The 13,412-nt window shown below is 41.0% G+C and overlaps 1 protein-coding gene across 1 annotated transcript in view; it reads left to right on the forward strand.

Annotated features, from left to right (window-relative positions):
• Positions 1–12,715, forward strand: part of cyth1b (cytohesin 1b) — a 14,092-nt gene extending 1,377 nt beyond the window's left edge. The window contains exons 2-13 of the mRNA XM_065949617.1: positions 4,310–4,392; positions 7,315–7,379; positions 7,978–8,044; positions 8,328–8,446; positions 9,111–9,304; positions 9,617–9,765; positions 10,170–10,281; positions 10,463–10,465; positions 10,800–10,876; positions 10,984–11,055; positions 11,606–11,760; positions 11,834–12,715. Coding sequence (XP_065805689.1) covers positions 4,310–4,392; positions 7,315–7,379; positions 7,978–8,044; positions 8,328–8,446; positions 9,111–9,304; positions 9,617–9,765; positions 10,170–10,281; positions 10,463–10,465; positions 10,800–10,876; positions 10,984–11,055; positions 11,606–11,760; positions 11,834–11,912 — 1,175 coding nt within the window. The 3' untranslated portion in view covers positions 11,913–12,715. The remainder of the gene's footprint in view (positions 1–4,309; positions 4,393–7,314; positions 7,380–7,977; positions 8,045–8,327; positions 8,447–9,110; positions 9,305–9,616; positions 9,766–10,169; positions 10,282–10,462; positions 10,466–10,799; positions 10,877–10,983; positions 11,056–11,605; positions 11,761–11,833) is intronic.
• The last annotated feature ends 697 nt before the right edge of the window (positions 12,716–13,412 follow it).

Genomic DNA, 13,412 nt, shown 5'->3' on the forward strand with positions numbered 1-13,412 from the left:
ATGGGTATTATATTGTTGCCAAACTTGTTTTGCCTCAGGTCCTGGGTCAGCTGCCATGCTAGTGGTTAGAAGAATCACATTTAACACAGAGGTTCCTTAATAACACCGTGCAGAAGCCCGGCTGATGGGCCAGCTTTGTTTATTTACTCGACAGGAACATTCGCAACTTTCTGGCCCAGAATATGACATCAGATGCTTTCTTTTTTTTCCCCTAATAGAAGTAAACAGAAACCCCACCCGAAAGCCCACACATCTTTCAACCTAGATTTAATCTTACCAGAACAGAAGCTGTTGTTCATGGTGTTTTCACACATACACAAAACTCGGGATGAAGCGCATGATGAAAATGGAAAATATTGTTAATGTTCTAATTTGACTTAACAATTTTTCCTATATATTTGATACTGTGGATAAATTTAGTTACATGTAAATATAGGCAAACACTGTCTTTATAGCGTTGGGCTTTCTTTCTAGATTTATTTGTAATATTTCTTTTTTAATACATAAAAAAACTTCAGAAGATGAGGAACTGAAAGGCTCTGTTGCTTTGTGTGCTATTTCTGCATTCTCAACTTTACATCATGTCCTGTCTCCAGACCCCCACTGAGAGGTGTTATGTGAACTGGCAAGTTAGGAAGTTGTCAGAGCAGCCTTGCCCTGAAATTTTCTGGAAATGTTCAGGAATGCATGCGCAGAAAAGGCGTTTTGTATATGTTGCATTTGGTTTGTGACTCGCATCCAAAGTTGGTGAGTCAGCTTCATGTTTTGCTCCACCCTCTTTATCACTATTTTGAAGGCGACGCAAAACTGCACCTCCCCATCCCCTCTCTCCGTCTCTCCCTTTCATGGACACCGGTGTCCACGTGGGGGAGCCTGTCTTTGTGGTGTGCTCACATTGAGTGGGTGGAGTCAAGCTGGACAGAGGGAGGAGTGGGGGAGAGCAAGATGAGAGTTCAAGGGTTTTTTCCCCACACACCCTCACACCCTCACACACACACACAGACACACTTCTCAAACACACTCATCCTAATTTTAGCTGAAGGCCCTCTCCCCTCCTGTCTCCCCTCTGCTGGAATGAGAGCCTGAGGATTAAGGAGCAGGGAGGCTGCACCAGAGGACCACAGGATTGGGATTGGAGGGCTTTGGCAGTCCTGGATTATTTTTGTGTTGTTGGAGGTGCCAGACTGGACTGCAGCAAACGGGAATTTTTGTACTGGAATTGTTGACTGGAAATGGAGGAGCTATAAAAGTACCTGGAGCGAGAATCAAACTCCTGAATAAACAGCATAGAACTGGGTGTCTCTGGCCACACTGAGACCAGGGGTGAGTCCACTCATCAGACAGAAGCTTTCTCTGGTATGAGCCTCAGGATTATTACACAAATCGTGTAGGTGTTCTGTGCGTCATCATAACTTCTGCATTTGAGCTGTTATGCAGAAATTTATCTGAATGAGTGTTTGTGCGTGTACTGTGTCATCACGTCTTCTTGAGAAAGCTGCCAGAACCTACGTGTGGTTTTGTTATCTTTGAATTGTGAAGCCTGAATCTGCACAGGATGTAAAGTCTTGCGTAACTTTTAAACCAGAGTGTGAAGGTAGATGGATAGAGACGTAACTTTAAGCGCGAGTATGCTGGGCGTCCATAGCAGCTGGTCATCTGCAGCATTGCTATGGCAAGGTGTCCCGTTACCTACCAACACAAACACACACACTCGGTGACCTGGAGACTATGCAGTGCAGCTAGTTCAGGAGCCCAGAGAGGCATGTTGGTATTGCATCAGAATGTGTGTACTCTGTTTATGATTGAACACATGATCATATGTTTCATAAGGTATCATAAATAAATAAATCTATTGTCCTCTCTTTAACTTACAGAGAGAGGAAGTGCGCCTGAATGCCAGTTTCACTGCCTCTGTTCTCACAATGGGAGTTTATTCTTGTCCCATAAGGTTTATAATGAGAGAGCTGCTGCTCTGGCCTACTTAAACCTCTCTCTGTAGACTGAGTTGTGTGTGTGTGTGTGTGTGTACGATGAGGGAATGCAGCACAGTCTGCAGTATGGAAATGGTATCGGTATCGAGGCTGTTGGCACCTGTCACAACACCTTAGACTTCTCTTAATTTGCCTAACTGTCATGAGAAAGTCTTTCAAACACATTGACAAAGAAATGTCCTCTTCCTGGAGCTTTCCATCCATGGTGTAAATGTTTCGGTTGGTCTTTTTAAACATTTTTGTAGAGCCTACAATATAGATTATAAAACTATTAAATGTATGTATGTCAAGCTGAAAAATAGTCACTTAATTTACTACTAATCAACAAAATTGATGAAGTGTTTTAGCCATTCTAAACAAAAATTCCCCAAAATGTGAATAATTGCCTGACATGGGCCTATCAAAGATATGTATTTGTCGAAAAGTTCCTTTATATGCTTTGTTGTAAAAACTGATCATAAAATGCAGAAAACAACACTTGGGTTGATTAAAACATAATAATGCAAATATTTGACTTTCCCAACGGAGCATGCTCTAACTCTATTGTTAAAATACTCTCAGCACTGTGCAGCACATGAAGAAGAGCGTGGCAGCAGAGCAGACAGTGGTTCATTCTAGACAGTGTATCATCATGTGAAATGTGCTTTTAATTTAGTCATATATCAACAAAAAACAAAAAAGAGCCCTCTGGGTTCTTTGTATAGTTGTGTCAATGCAGAACTTGGTAACTCGTGGTTACGGTTTGTTTTAATTAAATAGAACTGGAGAGGAATATCAGTTATTGTTGTCAGAGGTGTAATATGGGAAAATGTTAACCCGAGAATATGCAGACCAGAGAGGTAACTTTACACGATGCTTTCTCTCATATCTGGAAGCAAACCGTTTCAAAGTGTTCTCAGGAAAAACCACATGTCAGGGTCTGGCAGGTCAGTATTTCACTCCTCATCTTATCACCTCTCTGCAGACTTCATGTGTGTCTGTCTGTGGCCTCATGAGCTACTGTTCTATCAGAACACACATGTGGTCACGTACAGTTGTGTCCGAGTAAGAAAAGTAAGGCTGGATGGCCGTATGAGCTCAACAGGTACAGTAAGACTAAACGTTTAATGAGTTATTTTCATTAGAAAATAGTTTTGTTTGAAGTTTAAAAAAAAAAAAAATAGATTTCTCTATCTCCTGTTGAACACAGCAGCTTTTGTTCTCTCATCGATCTCGTTTTCTTATCCTGTTGTCTTCTTTCTTTTTGAAGATGAGAAATATTTTATTAGAAAGCAACTATTTTTGCAAGTCAGGAGCTCTAATGCTGTAATTAAAGCATAATGGACTGTATCTGCCTCAGTATGTTGAACTGTCAGTGGTCCTGTGTCAGTGCTGTAGAAAGTAGAGAACTGTTTGCCAACGCACAGTAGAGCACATTTAACAGTTATACGTTCATTCTGTCCATTGTCTTAAGCATTACAAATCATTTACATGTAAGTGTTTTTTTCTTTTCTTCTTTCTAGAGTCGAGTCTCTCGGTTTCTTACTCGAACATGTTTTTTGTTTTCAGTTATACGTCACTGAGAGATGGAGAAAAAACAAGTTTAAAGCAATAATAAAAGTTTTTTTAAATTTTATTCAAACTTGGCTTGTTGCCTGAATATTATTGAAAGATCATTGAAATCTATCGTCTACAGGAAAAATGAATCATAAAGAGTCTCTCTTGATTTATCAAGGATCTCTTGAGTACTTGGGTTGAATAAGTGTGATCTCAATATTGACCAAAATAACTGGTTCATTTCCACCAGATTGCCACCTTGGATGCTGTGGAAGACGGTGAAGTTATTAATGTTTAGGCATCGGGCTCTTTGTCAAAATTTTGATCCATTTGAAAACAACAATCTGAAAACTTTTTTTGAGTATTTGGACGACCTTTGAATGGAGAATGAAGCCTCTACCTATATTTTCTGATGTTCTAAGATCCAACTTAAATATATATATAAAAAAATGCATTGTGTCTTTTAATTCCCTTTCCTTAACTCTCGTCTGTTGTATTATGACTCAAAGTCATCCTGTTTCATCTTGTGTGTGTGTATGTGTGTCTGTGTTCATACTTCAGTGTGACACAGGGATTTCATTTCACCCTCCACTTTGGGCTTCTGATGCTGGAAGATATTCTGGATGCTCAAATCTTATGTTGCCATAGTGAGTCCGAGCACTGGGACTCTCAGGTCACTCATCTCCCATGTGTTTGTGTGTGTTGTTGTGTTTGCGTACTTAGGGTGTAGGAGAGAATATTTGATCTTTGTCTCTGAGTGCTGCATGTGCTTCTCTCTTCAGTGCCTGATGACCTCAGTCCAGAGGAGAGACAGGAGCTGGAAAGCATCCGCCGCAGAAAACAAGAGCTACTGCACGACATACAGGTAAAAAAACACACCCATCCACACACAAACACACATTGTTCAAGCTTTAAGGACCTTTCATTTGAAAAGTTCTGGAGTTAAACTTCTGTGACATGCTTTAAACATGTCTTTTTAAAATGATACATTTCAGATTTCAACAATATTAATGAAGGGGTCGTTTAACTGTTTTACAGGTTCTTATGAAACACTACATTTTTTATTTATATATAATGTGATGGTCCTTTAATCCTTTCAGTTGAATGGTCTCAGGAATAAGCAGCAATGACAGTAGTGTACAGGTTATTGTGTGTTTTTCCTCATTGCATTGTTCAGGTAGTTCTGTGTCCTTGAATAGATTTTGTACTTCCACGTCTAGACCAGTGCGCCTAGGGAGGTGTGCGTTGGGAGGGCTAAGGGGGTCTAGGCATATGACCACTGGAGCGTTAATGTACACATTTACGATGGATGATCGTCTTTGTCTGGGGTGCTAGTGTATGGAGGGGGATGGTCTGTGTTTGTCTCTGTGTGTGTATTATATATATATATATACTGTATGTGTGTGTGTGTGTGTGTGTCTCCTGAAGCTGACTTTGTCGTTGGGACGGGTTTGCCCCCCTGCCTCAGTTTCCCTTTCAACCTGAAATAAATGAGCAGCACTGTCTGTGTCAGCTCTTTCTCTGGGTTAGGAGAAAATCTGGTTTCATGCTCATGTTCAGAAATTCTACACAGAAGTTCAATTGATAAAGAAACCATCTCTAGCATCACACCCATGATTTTGTTGATCATTAACATTTTTTGATATATTTGGCGAATATGTGCTATTTATTCATCATTAGCCACAAGTATCATCATGCAGCATGTGGGGTTAAAGATTGTAACTCACATCAGCTTCAAAACCCAAAATGTCCTGATGTGTGTGTGTAATTGCAGTGTTTGTGGGAGGAGGCTCACAACAATCCAAAGCCTTAATATTTATCAATCATTCAACCTTTTTTGTTAACGGATTGAGCTGCCAAACACTGATGCTGCCGTGTTTCTCTGTATTTTGTAAGCCGTCAAATTCTGCGAGATTCTGTGCACCGACAATTTCACCTGCAGGTTAAGTGCATCCCGCATGCATTGAAACCGTTGACATACTGAATTTATATGTGCTGAAATATTAAGTCCAAATATTGTCAATTCTGTTGTGTTGATTTAATTCCTAAGAAAAATTGCTTTAATTTGCAGCTAAGATAAGATAATCCTTTATTTATCCCACAACGGGGAAATTTACAGGAATGAATCGGTCTCATCAGGCTTAATGAAGGATAATGTAATGGGTATGACTCTGCATAATGTTGTGTAAAAGATATCGACACCCTTCTCCAAATTGTCTTCGAGCCACTTATCCTCTCAAACAATAGAAACTTAGATATGGGTAAAAAAAACTTTAAAAAAAACCCTGTGGCTCCTTTCCCGCATGTCATTCCCTACTCTCTCTCTCCCTCTGATTTCCGGCTCTGTCCACTGTGCTGTCCTCTCTATTAAAGGCACAAAAGACCAAAAATAAATCTTTAAAAAAACTGGATGAAATAAGAAGACATCTAGCCGAAAAGCTAACTGTCCACTTTCTATACTGCAGAATCTCTACGGTTAAATTGTAGTACAGACTGAGTCAAATATAAACTTTACACTTTGGTCAACTGGAAGATATTTTCATTCCTCACCAAAACCAACTTTCAAAGAAGATTTGACAAAAGATTCTTAAGATTTTGAATCTAATCATTTAAATTTCTGAAAAAAAATAGCCATCAAACGCTCTTTCTGCTCTACTGTAAGCAAGCTGGACATAAAAAAACATGAGGAACATTTAGAAAACACAAACGTGCCTTCAGGCTGCGACACTGCGCGAGTAGATTGATGGAGTTTATTACCAAGGTCGACGCTCGCTCTGCGCTTTTCTCCTCTAAGCTCGCCAGGTCTCGCCCTGGGGGGCTGATGGGTAATGAGCCGTGCAATATTTCAGTAATGGAGAAAGACGACGCTGCTTGTTTATGTGGGAGGGTAACCATGGAAACCCACATGGAGGAATCCAGACAAGTGCACTTATGTACCTTGTTTACCTGTTTTTAACACACACACACACACACACACACACACACACACACACACACACACACACACACACACACACACACACACACACACACACACGTTCAGAGGGAGTTGTAGTTGATTATAGCTCGACTCTGAGACTCAGGCTTCGTCCACGTCTCCTTCTCTTCTATAATTATCTCAGTTCATTATCTTTTCTGCTGGGCTCAGTGTTTCTTTCCATCTGTTTCTCTCCTCTGTTCTTTCCACTCATAACTTCTGCACTCTGTGGAGCAGCTCAGCTAAGCCAGTCAAAGTCTTTGATCCTGCATACTCCCGTCTCCCCTCCAGTGCAACACTCAAAAGACTGGGGAGGGAGTCACGAAAGGGGGGGGGGGGGGGGGAGGAGGCCGGCTGGATAAATCTGGGTCAGCGCAGGGGAGAGGGAATCATAGGAAAGGGTGGTCGGCACTGACCCCAGAACAGGTGCTTCAACTCCCAGAGAAGATTTTCTGCAGAGGATGGCTGTTCCACAACACTCATGCTGTGAGAAAGAAAGGGAATCACGTCTGCAGCTTTAGGGTTGTTTTTTTTTTTTTTCTGGGTCATCTCGTCTTTAAGAAGTGCTCGTCTGGATGTGTTGGTCAGAGCGTAGCTGGAGCAGACGACCATGTGTGAAGCATGGTGCTGACTGTGAAATCAAAGCATCTCCAGAGGTTTATGGGGAACGTCAGATGTCACAAAAATAACACGTGAACATGTCTGTTTGATTTCTGAGCTCAAAAGAAAACCAACTAAGTAATTTTTTTTTTTCTCCCTTCCTCTCTCTCTGTTTCATCTCTCTCCTCCTGTTTCACTGTCTGCTCTCAGCGGCTGAAGGATGAGATAGTAGAGGTGACCATAGAGATTGAAAGCCTGGGTCAGACTGAAGAGAGGTAAAGGGTCTTTCAACAATCTTTTCAGTGCCTGTGTGTGGGCAGCTGTGGTCCACTCAGCCTTTGTTTTAGGTGAAGTGCACTCACTGCCACAAAAATGACCTGAAAAAAACAAAACTGCCTGACACTCAGAAAAAAAGATAGTGGTTACCAACAATTGTTGACATTATCCATGAATCTGTCAAATGTTTATTGGAAGGGTTGTTTACTTTAATGCTTATGTGGAAATAGAGAAACGACAGCTCCAGGTGCTCAGGACGGTTCAAAACCCAAAGATGTTCAAAATTCTTTATATTGTAGGGGCTTTCACCTTCACCAAAAGCTTCACCTTCTGAAGTGGACTGTTGTTTTTGATTTGTGTCTTAAAGGTCAAAAATGAATTTCCACACTCAAGGAGATTCACTTTACTGTTAAAAGAAACTCTGAATAAACTCGATTCTTCAGGTTTGAGAAGCTAGACCTTGCTCGTAGGAAATCTTGAACAATAATTTACTCATGAATGAACCAATCAACAGCAGATATTGTTAAGTGGGGGGTTTTGTGTAAATACAACAGTGTCTATGTATCAGAGGTGTTTTTCTGTTTCATCTCATTTTAGGAAAAGTATGCAGAGGAACAAACAGATGGCCATAGGCCGGAAGAAGTTCAACATGGACCCCAAGAAGGTGAGAATGAATCAGGCTCTTTCTACATGTAACAGTTTAAGGATCTGACTGAGACTGACTAGAGCGTTTCTTTGTCAATGACAATTCCCCTCCTCAATGAATTTATGTTAAACACAATAGAACCTCAGAAAATATTGAATCATTTAAAATTAGAATAATAAGGGTTATCACTTGCGATGGACAAAAAAAAAAAGCTCTTCCCATGCTCTGATCCATCAAAGGAGTTCATATATTTTGTTGTGATGTACTGACTGTGTTGTGTTCCTCTGGTTGTCTCTCTCAGGGGATTCGCTTCCTGATCGACAGCTCCCTCCTGAAAAACACCAGTGACGACATCGCCCAGTTCCTCTACAAGGGTGAAGGGCTCAATAAGACGGCGATTGGAGACTTCCTCGGGGAGAGGTGAGAGACACTGCAGGTGTTCCTTCAAAATAAAACACCTTTTTTCCACAGCTGACATTCTGAGATTTCAGAGCAGAGAAAACTCGGGTGTTGAAAGTATAGACTGTATAAAACATGGACGTAGTCTCAGTGACTTCACCAATTAGGTTCTGAAGGGGCGCTTTAAAGCCAGAATATGGAAGTCACCATTTCTGAAATGCTATCTCAACCAAACGTTTATCATGTGTGTAGTAAGACCTACCTCTAACCTAAGTTTGACATTTTGTTCAAACTAGGCTTCGGTTGAATTTGTGCAAAGCTTTGGAAACATATACATTTAATGTAGTCATTACTCCTTTAATGTACTCCTGTGCTACTGTGAAATTTAAAATGATATTCTGTGAAAAACTCCTCATGTTTTTTTTAACATAGCTGTACATGTTTGTACATGTGCAGCTCTGAGGACAAATCAGGCCTCATCAATATTAATATAAAAAGATGAGCTTATGTGTAGATCAGCATTTAATCTGTTTTTATCTGATATCTTAAATCTCATCCAAATGTTTTGAGCTGCCAACTCGATGAGCTGCGTCCAGTTGGTGATCCTGTGTTCCTTCTGTTTCCTCCCCCTCGTGTGCGTGTGCATGTGGGCGTGTGTTCGTGTGGGATGCTACGTGTCGTGCAGAGATGACTTTAACATCGAGGTTCTGCACGCCTTCCTGGACTTACACGAGTTCACAGATCTGAACCTGGTCCAGGCCCTCAGGCAGTTCCTGTGGAGCTTCAGGCTGCCGGGTGAGGCTCAGAAGATCGACCGCATGATGGAGGCGTTCGCTCAGAGATACTGTCGCTGTAACCCCGGAGTGTTCCAGAGCACAGGTACAGCAGACGGAGCCAGCCGGGAGTTTAGACAAGTTTACAGTCACGTTTTAAAAAAATCTTTTAGTTCAAAACACACCAAAAAAAAAAAAAAGAGTGCAGTAAACAACATTACTTCATTTCACAGCATATGTTCTGACCACAAACATGAATATAGGAGCTCTGACAATGTTCCAGAAACACTCCTGTTTTAATTCTTCCCTTTGACTTCAAACTTCTGTCTTGACATCGAAATCAGTTTTAAAAAAAAATGAATAATTGTTGTTTGTATAGAAGTCTTGGAGTACACACCCTTTGTTCTTTTCTCGACAGATACGTGTTACATTTTGTCGTTCGCTGTGATCATGTTGAACACCAGCTTACACAACCCAAACGTGAAGGACAAACCGTCCGTTCAGAAATTCACGGCCATGAACCGAGGAATCAACGAAGGAGGAGATCTGCCAGAGGACCTGCTCAGGGTGAGAAGAGTTTAGATTCAAGCTAAACAAAAAAAAACTTACATCAAATCGTGCTTTTTAAAATGTATGTGGGCCGTTACAAAGTGCACCGAACCAGTAACACCACGAGAACATAATGGATTTATTGGCCTTGATTCATTCTGCCAAATCACACAGGAAACTAGTAGAGTAGGTATTTACTGAACAATGATTGTAATTATGTATAAATCAAATATTGTTGGTACCTTGTCTCAAAGAATGCAGCACAGTCAGCACACCAGTTCACTGAATAAACATAATCTATATTTTATAGATATGGATCATTTCAGCCAAATATAGAAACCTATAGCCCCATCCCTGAATCACAGCAGTGCTGATATTCAGTACATCACTCTCTCACCTTCCTTATCCGACCTTCTCCTCAGAACCTTTACGACAGCATCAAGAACGAACCCTTTAAGATCCCTGAGGATGATGGGAACGACCTCACACACACGTTCTTCAATCCTGACAGAGAGGGATGGCTGCTCAAACTTGGTATGTTCATGCAGTGAGGATCAGTTTGACACTGTAAGCTGTAGGGCCCTCTAGTGGACTCGCTCTGTAACAGCAACTTTAAAAACATGACGGGAGGAAAAACTGAGAAAATATTTATTTTGTTATTCTCATTTTGTAATGTTTTTCTTGTTTGTTTGTGTTCCATGTGTTTTGACTCCAGGAGGTATGTACCTTTAAAGTCCCCGGCTGTAATGCACTGCTTTGCTTCTTCCCCTTCCTGCTTTCACCCTCACATTGGCTTCAAAATGCAAAAATAGTTTCTGCTTTCACCCTGCGCTGAATGTTGTTAAGCACAGATGTGGAAAAAAAAATAAAGAAACGCTGTTTCACATCTGTTTCTAACTGCAGGCCACTGACCTTCAGATTTAGTCTATTTGATGAGTCAGCTCTTTTTAACCTGCTGCTCTGTGCGTCAGTGTGCTTCAGAGTGTCGCTGCTTTCATGTAAAGTTCAGTTTTTTTGTTCCGACTCTCAGACGAGCTGTAATCTCCCCTCAGGTGGACGAGTGAAAACCTGGAAGAGACGCTGGTTTATTCTCACTGATAACTGCCTCTACTACTTTGAATATACGACTGTAAGTTCCTCCTGTTTGGATACATCGCAGCATAAAAACATATACTGGATAAATGCAGGTAGGGATTCTCACATTCTGGTTTTATTTATTTTTCTCTGTTTGGACAGGATAAAGAGCCTCGAGGAATTATTCCACTGGAGAATCTGAGTATCCGAGAAGTAGAGGACTCCAAGAAGCCGGTAAATAAAGCTCAATGTAGCTGGTTTTTTTTCTGTCTCAATGATAGCTCTTTAATTTTTGTTTGTATAAGAGAGGATGGAAATTGACGATTTTAAAGCTCTCAAACCACCATAAAAAAATAATCTGGAGGAAGAAAAAGACAAAAATATATCAGTCACGTTCAAAAACTTGCATAAACAAAACCTAATGAAGCCAAATATCATACATCTGGAACTTTCCAGGAGTAAAATAGGAGCCATCTGGAGGCAAAAACCCAACTCAAAAACATATTTCTTTCTTAAGCTACCATGAAATTATTACCCTGTGAAGCAAAACAAAACCTCAGCATTAATAAGACTACAAAAACTGACAAAAATCAAAAACCTGCTAAAAATGAGACATGCAAAATTCTCCACCGCAAAAATGAAACCTGCTTGGTGTGGTAAACATACTGCATAAATATGTCCGGTGTTATCAGACACAGAGCAGCTTCCTTTCCTCCTGAATCACTTATTTAGAGATTTGTTCCTGAATCTTTTTTTTAAATCTTTCTGTTTTTCTGCTGGTCAGAACTGCTTCGAGCTCTTCATCCCAGACCACAAAGATCAGGTGATCAAAGCCTGCAAGACGGAGGCAGACGGCCGCGTCGTCGAGGGAAACCACACCTTTTACAGGATCTCCGCCCCGACAACAGAGGAGAAAGAAGAGTGGATCAACAGCATGAAGTGAGCCTCGTTTAAACTCTGTCTCAGTGTGACGATGCTGATTGTTTTCTAACCCTCCATCTCCAACCTGCAGAGCCGCCATCAGCAAAGACCCATTTTATGAGATGCTTGCTGCTCGGAAGAAGAAGGTCTCGTCTCTGAAGGGTCTGTAGAGGATTCAATCTTTACTGGATGTAGACCTGAAACTCCTGGACCTGCTGCAGAGGAGCTCTTCTTCTGTCATCTTCAGCACCAGCACCTTGTTCTCTTCAGGTTTGGCTTTTGGTCATTGACTTCTTCTTCTTCATCTTCTTTTGAGCACTCCTCTCCTGCAGTGCCCTGTGCTGTCCTCTTCTTTCAATGTGCTGTGAGGACTGTTCAAATGTGACTGACCTCAGAAAACACTTCATACACACCCAGTGTTTAGTCTGCTGAGGAGCGAGTCTCTGCAGCCACTCGATCATTTAAAACATGAAGACGAGGGCAGGCTGTAAAAGTGACTGGGACAAAAAGTCAGCGTGTCCGATGACGTTTGATAAACTGCACAAAGTGACGGTAAGAAGGGCGGAGCCGCAGCTGGTGGATACATCTCATTGTACAGGAGCGTGAGCCTGAAACACCTAAAATGAACTCATGATTGACCTGATTCTGATCATCTGAGGTCTGTTTTCTAGACTTTTAAGTAAACCATCTCATTTATTTAAAAAACTTGAAGAATAAAATAACTGGAAAACAAACAAGTGCAGGCATCGCTGACCCGGGACCCAATCTTTAATGTTTGTCCATAAAATGCTTCTTTTTTATTTTAGCCTGTTTTCTTGATTTTCCTGCTGTTTGTCTCGAGTCAAAGAACTGTTACTGAAAAATGAAGGCAATGCTTTAATAGCGAAATATTTATTTATCCAGATTTCTTGTAATTTATTGTTAAAAAGTTTGTTTTTCTCCCCGTTCTCAATAAACGTTTTGCAGAACAATATTCATCTCTGGTTTGTTTTTCTTTTGGATTTGTCAAAAGCGAAAGTCAACCAGTGATGGAAGATTAGATTTGTGACTCAGAGCTGTTTTCCGTTTACAGTCTGAACTGAAAAATTCATTCAAATAAGTTTCTTTTCAATCCACTTTGACGTTTGGTTCTGGATCAGACCCGATGTTTGAACAGTCGTATCGTAATCCAGCTGACCCCTTTTTTATTCCGGAGCCGAGTGCACCATCTGGTCTTTACTCTTGCTTCAGGCTGCGATTAACATCTTGTCTCAAAATTCCGTCTGAGTTCCTAAAGTTAAACTGAACGCGGTCGTAGCTGTGCCCTCCATGATGTGCGTCCACGTGAATTGGTCGCTGCTGCCTTCAAGCAGGCGACAGCGATGTGTCCGTCAGACATGTGCCATATCTGAGGAATCACACACGGAGCTTGACTGCCAAAATGAAACTTGTGGAACACTCTCGCTCGTCTTAAGGCCCTTTCATTTAGTTCCTCTAAACAAGACGTGCTGCCATCAAGTGTTGTGACTAGTACCCTGTTTGTTTTTGAATAGTCTAACTTTATAAACTCACTCATCTCTCTAACAGTGTGTCAGAGGGATTTTAGAGATTTGTTTGCTTGTTTTCCCTAAAACCTGCCCACTGACTCTTTTGGTGTCATGAGTTTTTCCAAAATAACATCCAAACCTTTG

Source organism: Labrus bergylta, chromosome 21, assembly GCF_963930695.1.
Source record: "Labrus bergylta chromosome 21, fLabBer1.1, whole genome shotgun sequence".
Lineage (NCBI taxonomy): Eukaryota > Metazoa > Chordata > Actinopteri > Labriformes > Labridae > Labrus > Labrus bergylta.